This window comes from Typopeltis vanoorti, chromosome 15, assembly GCF_054136105.1.
Source record: "Typopeltis vanoorti isolate ZY-2024b chromosome 15, IOZ_Tvanoo_1.0, whole genome shotgun sequence".
Classification (NCBI taxonomy): domain Eukaryota; kingdom Metazoa; phylum Arthropoda; class Arachnida; order Uropygi; family Thelyphonidae; genus Typopeltis; species Typopeltis vanoorti.
Window position 1 is genome coordinate 40,519,302 of NC_143563.1, and position 10,226 is coordinate 40,529,527.

At 35.5% G+C, this 10,226-nt stretch overlaps 1 protein-coding gene across 5 annotated transcripts in view; it reads left to right on the forward strand.

Annotated features, from left to right (window-relative positions):
• Positions 1 to 7,693, forward strand: part of LOC150098681 (uncharacterized) — a 54,799-nt gene extending 47,106 nt beyond the window's left edge. For 4 of the 5 annotated variants that reach the window (XM_090405176.1, XM_090405175.1, XM_090405174.1 and 1 more), the window contains one exon: positions 4,742 to 7,249. In XM_090405176.1, coding sequence (XP_090261302.1) covers positions 4,949 to 5,956 — 1,008 coding nt within the window. In that variant the 5' untranslated portion in view covers positions 4,742 to 4,948 and the 3' untranslated portion in view covers positions 5,957 to 7,249. The other variant, XR_016549506.1, reaches the window with a different exon arrangement.
• The last annotated feature ends 2,533 nt before the right edge of the window (positions 7,694 to 10,226 follow it).

The window sequence follows — 10,226 nt, forward strand, 5'->3', positions numbered from 1 at the left end:
ATATACCCAACTTCAAACTCTTAATGAACTTGTTCTTAATACAGTCGTGGATAATCCCCCCATGTTTGAATTCGTACAGGTCCTAATCTTAATGATCGGTGCATTGATTTCAGAGATCAGGCAATTTTACAAGGTAAAGAAAACAGGATTGATTATTCATTCTGTAGTACGTTACACAATTATCAAAATTACACTTAACTAAGCTGAGTTACACTTGCATATAACGCTATTTAACCAGACAAAATCTCACCACAATCAATTCCTCATTAAAAAGACAATTTCAATTTAAGATATCCTACTCTCATTCATTTAACACATTATGCAAGAGATTATCCCATTCTAAGGCAGTTAGACTGCGACATGCCTCAACAATTCAATATCAAACTCTACTACAACACACCTCTAGAATTACAACAATTAGCTAGTGGATTTCATACTAGAGTTCTGCTACCAGTTAACAAGTCCTATCACATAATATACCAGCACTTTTCTACACTCTAGCTTTGTTCAGAATACAATGGAACTAGAAAGGTTTTACATTACTGATCATTTAGATCACACTAGCGTCTCCACTCGAACAATTTGCTGAATTCACATGGCTAGTCTTTTCATTCTACGGTCCATTATCTTCAGATACAACCAACTAGTGATTCCTTTCATGGATCACTTTCTTGCTGATGTGTGCAAAACTGCTCTTCCTAGATAGGTCCTTGTGGTTCAGCACGAAACTTCGGTTCTCGCTGACAGTCTAGCTGTACCATTGTTATGCCTGGACTGGAACACTACCTCACCGCATAGCCGCTGACCATTGTTCTTCCTGGCCACTCAAACGACTTCCACCGGTGCCCAAAAGCCAAAAGGAGAAGAAGCAAAAAAAAAAAAAAAGCCCCAAGTTCGCACCGCACAACTTATATCCTCGCGTAGCTGCTCTCCCTACTATGCCACCTATTCCTCATGGCACCTAAGCCTTTTGCATTCGGTACTATCTTCTCCTCGTTACGTTTTCACCACGGATATCTTGCATGGACCTCGCACACGCTACTGTCTCGGGTCACGTCTTTAAGCCGATTATTTAATTTTGAACTTTGATCTAACCTTTCCTGTTCCATTACAATTCTCACTAAATTTCAATTTTTGTCTTTCATTCACAGGACATTTAACAATAAAAAAATTTTTTTGAAGTATTTACAAAACAAATGACTAATTTAATACGTTATAATGAAACTGTAAATACGTTATTTACACTTTCATTTATAACCATATACAAGTACTTCTTTGGGAAATTATAGTATCCTGGTTAAATCTCGAATGAAATGTTTTATGATAAATTAAACCTTTCATTTAAGATTTAGCACTCTACAGCTCTTCGTCTCCACTACTCAATCCACCAACTACAGAAAGAACAAGTGATTATTCTCAGAATTTGTGTAATGGTGTGGTGAAGAGGACAACAAACAGATGTTTTACACAGAGAGCGGTAAGTGAAGTATTTGACCATGTGCTGCAAAAATGCTAGGAGCAAGAATGAATTTAAACTTTATGATATCTTATTGTTCTATTCCTTTTCCCCATTCTGTAAATACGTTATTTACACTTTCATTTATAACCATATACAAGTACTTCTTTGGGAAATTATAGTATCCTAGTTAAATCTCGAATGAAATGTTTTATGATAAATTAAACCTTTCATTTAAGATTTAGCACTCTACAGCTCTTCGTCTCCACTACTCAATCCACCAACTACAGCAAACCACATCATCTACATCAACTCCATCTACTGTCCCTCCAACCACCACCATCAGTATTTTTCATAGACAATCACAAACATCCATGCCCATGGTGGGATTTGAGCCTGCAGCATTTTTGCTGGAGAGTGAATATGCTAACCACTTGGCCAAGCAGACCAGCATTGATGGGAAAAAATAGAGGAGATTTTATTTAGATGCTTAATTTGATAAGAGGATTTTACAGGATTAATACAGAAAGGATTATACATAGAGTGGGAGAGAAAGAACAAGTGATTATTCTCAGAATTTGTGTAATGGTGTGGTGAAGAGGACAACAAACAGATGTTTTACACAGAGAGTGATAAGTGAAGTATTTGACCATGTGCTGCAAAAATGCTAGGAGCAAGAATGAATTTAAACTTTATGATATCTTATTCTATTCCTTTTCCCCATTCTGTGAATAACTTCTTCACATTAACCTAATAATAATCTCTTACGAACTTATATGTCTCAATCATATCCTCTCTCTCTCTTTATCCTATTCATGAAGCTTTTGCAAATTGCATTTTTTCAATCTGTTTTTACATCCAATATTCAAAAGATCAGTTACCATTGTAGTCAATCTTCTTTGGATCCTTTCAAATGTACAGGGTGTCTCAAAAAATGTATGCACACTTCAACAGCTGATAACTCACTCAATTTTCGTGATTTTGCAGGTTTAATGGAATTGAAATAATGGGCTGAAACCTGACTAAGTTTTGAGGAAAGAAAATTTATCCTAAAATGCTACTGGAAGTATGAAAATGTAGTGGAAGTGCAAAGACAGTTTAGAAGAGAATTTCAACAAGATTCACCTACGAGACTTACTCTCACTCAAATTAGAGATAAATTTCAAGAAGATAGGGCTATTCAAAATGTCCATAAGCAACATTCAGAAAGACCACAAACAGCGACGAGGTCTGCTACAGAAGAAAAGTTGATTGAAACATTTCATCAAAGTTCAAGAAAATCTGTGTGACAAGCATCTCACGAGATAGGAGTATCAAAATCAGGTGTTCATCGCATGTTGAAGTGCAGTCATTGGAGAAGTTACATTCCAAGAATAGTACACACTCTCAATGAAGATGATCCTGATAGGAGAATGCAGTTTTGTGAGTGGTACTTGGAAAAATGTGAAGTGGACGCACAATTTCCAAGACGATTTGTGTGGAGTGATGAGACCACATTTAAATTAAATGGGTCAATTAACTGGCACAACTGCACTTACTGGCACCTAAGAATCCGTATGTTATGGAGGAACATCATGTAAATTTACCAGGAGTGACGGTGTGATGCGGCTTATCAGCACACGGATTAATTGGACCATTCTTTTTCGACGATACTGTAACTGGTGCCAATTACTTGAACTTGCTGCATGAAGCTGTCATGCCACGTATTCAAGAGGACTTTGAGGATGAGGACTTTTATTTTCAACAAGATGGAGCCCTTACAATACCATCGAGATGTGAGGGCCAATCTTGATGAGACTCTACCCAACAGATGGATTGGAAGAAGAGGTTCTTGGGAATATCACCCCATGTTCACCAGACCTCACACCAATGGAGTTCTTCTTATGGGGATTTATCACGGATAAAGTTTACACTTCAAAACTGGGAACAGTCGATGACTTGAAAGCAGCAATCGAAAGAAAAGCTACAAGATGAAATGATTCTCGGTGTTTGCAATTCCATTGCTGCACATTATCAGCGGTGCCTGGACCAGGACGGTCATCAGTTTGAATACAGACGTTGAGGAATGAAAAGTAGATTTATTTAGTCTACTTTACAATGAGAAAGTTAACTGTATTATAATAAATACCAACTTTATGATCATTCAAAGTGTGTATACATTTTTTGAGACACCCTGTCTTAAAAGCATTAAAATCATCAGCATTAAAATCAAATGATCAAATATGTGCACAGTAATTGATATGGGGCTTGATCAAGGCCTTATAAAATGGAACTATAACCTCTTTATTTATGCATGTCAAGGTCCTTCACATCATTGTCATAATCCAATTTGATAGCTTCTTGACTTGTGCAGTGTGACTGACTCCTGAGTTTCAGCTCCTTCAATCACCACTCCCAAATTTCTCATCTCCTCTACCTTCAAAATTTTCCCTTTGCATCATATATTGTTGCCTAACAGTTTCATAAAACCTTATCAGATAGTGATTTTGCTATCATTGTCTGCTATGATAATCGATATGGGGCCTGATCAAGGTCCTTCACATCATTGTCATAATCCAATTTGATAGCTTCTTGACATGTGCAGTGTAACTGACTCCTGAGTTTCAACTCCTTCCATCACCACTCCCAGATTTCTCATCTCCTCTATGTTCAAAATTTTCCCTTTGCATCATATATTTTTGCCTACCAGTTTCATAAAACCTTAGCAGATAGTGATTTTGTTATTATTGTCTGCTATACAATCATAGCACAATATTATGAAATACACATCTTGTGAAATATGCTGTTCTGTTTTTGGTCTTACATCAGCTAGCCCCCCCCCCCCAAGCCATTCCATGTACTACCATGTTTTACCTTTATCCTCTGTAGATATAATCTGCTATCATTTATAATGTTCCTTCCCATTTTTTCCCTTTTTCCTTGGAAGATTCTGTATCCCTTAGTTTCTATACCATCTAGATGTAATCTTCAATTAACAAATTTTTGGATATGCTAGTTATCTTTTGGCACACTGATTCAGTCATTGTCAAGAACTTATCCCTTTTCCATTTTCTCCTCATTGTTTTCAGCCTGTTTACTCATAGTTAAAGATCCTCATGATATTTATATGTGATTCTATTATATTAACTGTTATGGGAAACAATTTTTCCGAGTTACATATTTCTGCTATGTATGGCATTTTCCAAAATCACAAAACCATGTACTTAAATAATACAAACATGTTTTATAGATGATACTCAAGTTTTTTAATTTTTTTTCTAATATATTTTTCTCCATTTGTTTCAGGATCTGAAAGAAGTTCAGTTATTATAAGTGAGTATTAAACAAAATTCAAATATGTGACAGGTGTGTTTTTTCTTATAATTGGTTAAAATGGATAGAAAATGGTCTGCCAGCAAATTATAAAAAGTCTGCTGATTATAAAAAGTATATCACATTGTTGACATCTGGTAAGACACCAAGTCAGTGAATTTAGTTGCACTAAAGATTTGAATGAAAATGTTCCCTTGTTCTATGTGTGAAAAGGTATTTTCAAGCACTGATGTTCTCATTGATCATTCAAAGGTTCACAATCAGAAGAAATCATATCTTTGTGCAACATGTGGAAAGACATTTTCTTGTTCAACTCACCTTGAAAATCATTCAAGAGTTCATTCAAATGAAAGACCATTTACATGTACAGTGTGTGGGAAAGCATTTTCCGAATCAAGTTCTCTGAAGAGACATATTGTAATTCATGCTCAAGAGAAGCCATTTCCTTGTGAAACTTGTAGCAAAGCATTTGCACGTCCCATTGATCTCAAAACTCACTCTAAGGTTCATTCTCTCGAGAAACCATTTCTTTGTACAACATGTGGGAAAACATTTTTATGCTCCAGCCATCTGAAAACTCATTTAAGGGTTCATACACGTGAAAAACCTTACCATTGTACAACATGTGGAAGGGCATTTTCTGAATCAGGTTCTCTAAAAAGGCACTTTGTCTGTCATATTCAGGAGAAACCATTTCATTGTTTAACATGTGGGAAAGCATTTGTACGTTTCATTGATCTCAAAACTCACTCAAAAGTTCATGCACAGGAGAAACCATTCCTGTGTTCAACATGTGGTAAAACATTTTTATGTTCCAGCCATCTTAAAACTCACTTACGGGTTCATACACGTGAGAAACCCTATATTTGTACGTGTGGGAAGGCATTTTCAGAATCAGGTTCTCTAAAGAGACATTCTGTACTTCATGCTCAAGTAAAACCATTTTATTGTGAAGTATGTGGAAAAGCATTTGCACGCCCAATAGATCTTAAAACTCATGCAAAATATCATTCCAAGGAGAAGTCATTTCTTTGTCCAACATGTGGAAAGGCATTTTCTTCTTCTAGCTCACTTAAAGCTCACTTAAGGGTTCATACTTTAGAAAAACCTTATAATTGTATAACATGTAGAAAGGCATTTTCGAGTTCTAGCAATCTGAAAAGACATTTATTGGTTCATACTCAATAGAAACTTGTTTTATATAACATGCTGTTTTAAATTTAGTTATCTTAAGAGATGTTAAGTTAATTCTTATCAGATCTCTATTGTAATGCCTTGGATAAAGTTATCAGAAAATCCTAGCTTCTGTTTATATATGAGAAATGTCTCAGTAACTCTATTTTAAGATATTGTTTCACAATATCTTAAAATATCAAAACTAAGTTATCTGCCCTTAACTTTGGAACACTAAATGGTTTTAAAAATGTGAAAAATAACGACTTGTATTTTTTGGTGCTTCTGTCAGCTTTTTTAGTTAAAATTTCTTGTACTTTCAGATGTCATCTAATCATTGTATGGCATTTTGTTTTCTAGAGGTTTTCAGGTGTTTATTAAAACGTCACGATGTGTTTTACAGTTTTATCTTTTTACATTAGTCTGCCAGTCCTATAATTATTGGCAACATCTTGGAATTTGTAAATAATTATTATTCCCTCCTGATGGCTGCCAGAAGCAATTTGCCAATATTGCTTTGGGTCAGCCATCCTGACCAGGATGGCTGACTTCCACTGTGTAGCTCAGTGGAAGTTGTGCTCGCATTATTCGAAGTGAAACAGGTTCAAGTCTCGTTGCCAACTGGCAGAACATTTTCTAAGCCTATCTTTTGCCAGCCTGGCTGGCCGAGTGGTCAGCGTATCTGTTCCCCAGCCAAAAGGTGGTGGATTCAAATCTCACCGTGAGCATTGATGTTTGTGATTGTCTGTGGAAATACTAGTGGTGGTGGTCTGTGATAGATGGCATCGGTGTAGTTGTGGTCAGTTGGTGGATTGTGGTCAATCCACAATGACTCCCTATAGGTGACAAATAATAATAATGTCACCATCCTAATAATGAAAGCAGCATCTGGGGGGGATTGGATTTATTCATTATAATTTTCTAGGTGTGATGAAATTTTAAAGAAGTCATTAAAAGAACCTTTTCACTGATAATTTTGAAATTTGTTTTGAAAAATATTTGCCATTACATTCTGCATAAACTATGTTGCCATTTCAAGTTTAAATGCAAGCTTTTTTAAATTCCACCAAGAAGTCACCATCTTTTAGATGTTAATTGTTACTTTCTAAAAGGAAAATGCTCCATATGTATTTCGCAGCATCTATGCATCAAGTATAGTTAATGCTATGTATTTCAAATAAAGGACAAAAATGTATATGGGAGAATATGCAAAAAATTAAAATTTCTGATTTTAAATATTATTTGAAAGAAAAATGAATTCTGAATTTAAAAACAAAATGTTTATTGTTAACACATCTTTTCAATTTTTACTAGTAATTTTGACAAGTGTTTCCCAAGGTGTTCTGCTACATCAGTGTTCTGGATTTATATTTGGAAAAAATAAAATAAAGTGAACGATCATCCATCTTGCTTATCAGATCTGCTCACTAGAGTGAGTGAGTGAAATATTTGACTGGCAGTATGTAATTTGCAACCATCCATCTCATCACTGGTACCAAATTGAAGATAGCAATAAGGGAAGCTTCAGGGTATAGTACTCAATGATCTAGCAACTTATGAAACTGTATTAGAATGCATATCAAAAGCCATCATAACCATTTTAAATCTTATTATATCAGTCCTGATAATGTCTGACTCATGTTATGTAGTTACACAATTCTGTTATATTTTTGGTTATTTAATGAAATTGTTAGAAATGAAATATATTCTTGCATGTTAATTCTGCATGTGTTAATAAACTCTTGAACAGTCTCTTGGGATTATTTTGTTTTTAAAGTGTAAATTATTTTAAAATTATTTATATCAAATGTGGAATTATTGTAACACTTCACAAGCAACTTCTTGCATGTCAATTTTCTCTTCTGATTTAAAAAGAGAGAAAGAAAAACCTTCCAAGGCAAATTTTGGCATGTTTTTCATGGGCACTTCCAATTCCAAAAAGTGTTTATAGAATAAGGATTTCTGTTAATGAAGCAAAATACTGCCTGAAAGTCTACAACTTGGCTACAAACTTTATTAAAAGGAGGAAATATTCATCTTTGTTTTTGCCAGCCAACTCAGGCGAGTGGTTAGCATATTGTTTTGTGAATATTATTAGGTGGATATGAATTTCATTGCCTGATGTGAGAACACTGCACTGCTTATTGGAGGCTGGAAGTGGCTTGAAAATGCTATATATGTGTTCTCTAGGACATGGTTTGAATTAAGTAAATAGTACAAAAAAGTATAAAATTAATAAAAACAGGAAAAAAAAACTTTATCTCACCCATGATACTAATGCACTAGTTGTTTACAACCATTAATTTTTTTAATGTAACACAGTTAACAAGAAAAGAAAAAAAGAGTAAAAATTTTAAGTTTCTAAAGTGATCAAAAACTTATAAAACCTCAAATTTTATCACAATCACCATTGTAGTACATTAAAATGTAGTACAGAAAAACACTTTTCTGAAGAGCTGACATCTCTTTCATTAATGTATTTAAAATCCATAAACAAAAGCATTAACACAAAAGAAATATATGAACTCCTGGACATACATTTTTATTAAGGGATAATATCAAAGTAACTCATGTTAAATGTTTGTATTTTGGTAAGGATTCAATAAATTTTAAATGTATTATCAAACATAGAACTAAAGTGCTAATGTTTGATCACTGAGCAGATGAGCCAGATTATCTAACCCATAATTCACCCATTGTCCTAAATAATAATAAGAAAATGCCTTTTATTCCTTTCATTTTATATAGGCAGTAGGCAAGGCCTTTTAACCCTGTGTAGCTTTTGGAGACTGAGTGGGCAGTTCATCTCCACCAGTAACCAATCAGAGATAGCTAGTCCATAACTGTCACTAATTTTATACAAATGCAGGAGTATCCACAATAAAGGAGAGGAATTGGTGGCACTGATAGTATCAGCCTGGCCAAAGATTATTGGGATCACTGGGACATGGTTGACAGAAGAGGATATAATAAGTGGAATAGAAGTAGCAGTGTAGTATTTTTTGGCAAGATAGGAAGGGAAAGCATGTGGTGGAGTACTGCTTATGATAAGTGACGACTTATGTCCTCTGAGAGTGGAGACTCTGGAAGGCACTGTGAGGCAGAGGTGGGCAAGACAGGATATTTAGTGGGGTGTTGCTACAAACCAAGGAGCACAGAGGGTTGGGACTAGGAGATGTTTAGACAGTTGAGCTTGGCAAGTGCAAGAAGAATTATTGTTATGGGAGATTTTAACTACAGCAGTATAAATTGGGGAGAGGAAGATGCATATAGCAATAAGGGAATGGAATTTCTAGAATTCTTGAGGGACAAATGTCTTAGGCAACATGTGATAGAGGGAACAAGAGATTCGAGAGTTTTGGATTTGGTCATAGCATCAGAAGAGTTGATAATAACTGAGATGACATCTCTCCCACCAGTTGGATAGAGTGACCATGTAGATTTCACTTGGGAGATGAATAGACATGCAGGAGTATCAAAGAGACAGGAACGTATGTGGAATTATAAGGCACATGATTATAATTGTCTTAGATATCAACTTGGGGAAGTTTCATGGAGGAAGGAATTCGAAGGCTGGGATATCATTAGTGCTTGGGAAATTGTGAAGGAATAGTTGGCAACAATAGTAAGCTGTAATCTACAAGTGAAAGGAGGACACAATTTGGTGTAAAGTGGATGACAAACAATATAAAACAGGAACTGTATATGAAAAATAGGCTATGGAAAAGATATAAGGAGACAGGTGAAGGGAAGATGCATGAAGAATATAAGACATAGGCCAGGAGAGTGACTAGTATGGTAAGGAAGGTGAAACTGGAATATGAGCAGAGACTGATCCAAAGAAAATCCTAGGGAATTTTTAGCTATGTGGCCAGTAGGAGGAGAAATGATTGTGGAAGAATGACATTGTGGGATAGAAATGGGAATAGAGTGACTAATGCAGAGGACATAGTGGAATTGTTCAATGAACACTATTGGAGTATTTCATCCTGGAGGAGTAAATTTTAATACTAGAGGGATAGAGCAAGTTTGACATTTAGAGGTGCAGGAGGAGTGTGTGTTCCGCATACTGAGTACTCTGGATGGCAGTAAAGCTGTGGGCTGGATGCTATTTCACAATGAGTATTGATAGAATGTGCTAAAGAACTGACAGCTCCTTTGACCTGGCTTTTCAATGAAAGTTTGGATATGAGAGGGATGCCCAGGGAATGGAAGGAAAGTAAGATAGTGCCATTGCATAATGGCAGTAGCAGACTGTCTAATTATAGGCCAGTTTTTGTGTCAT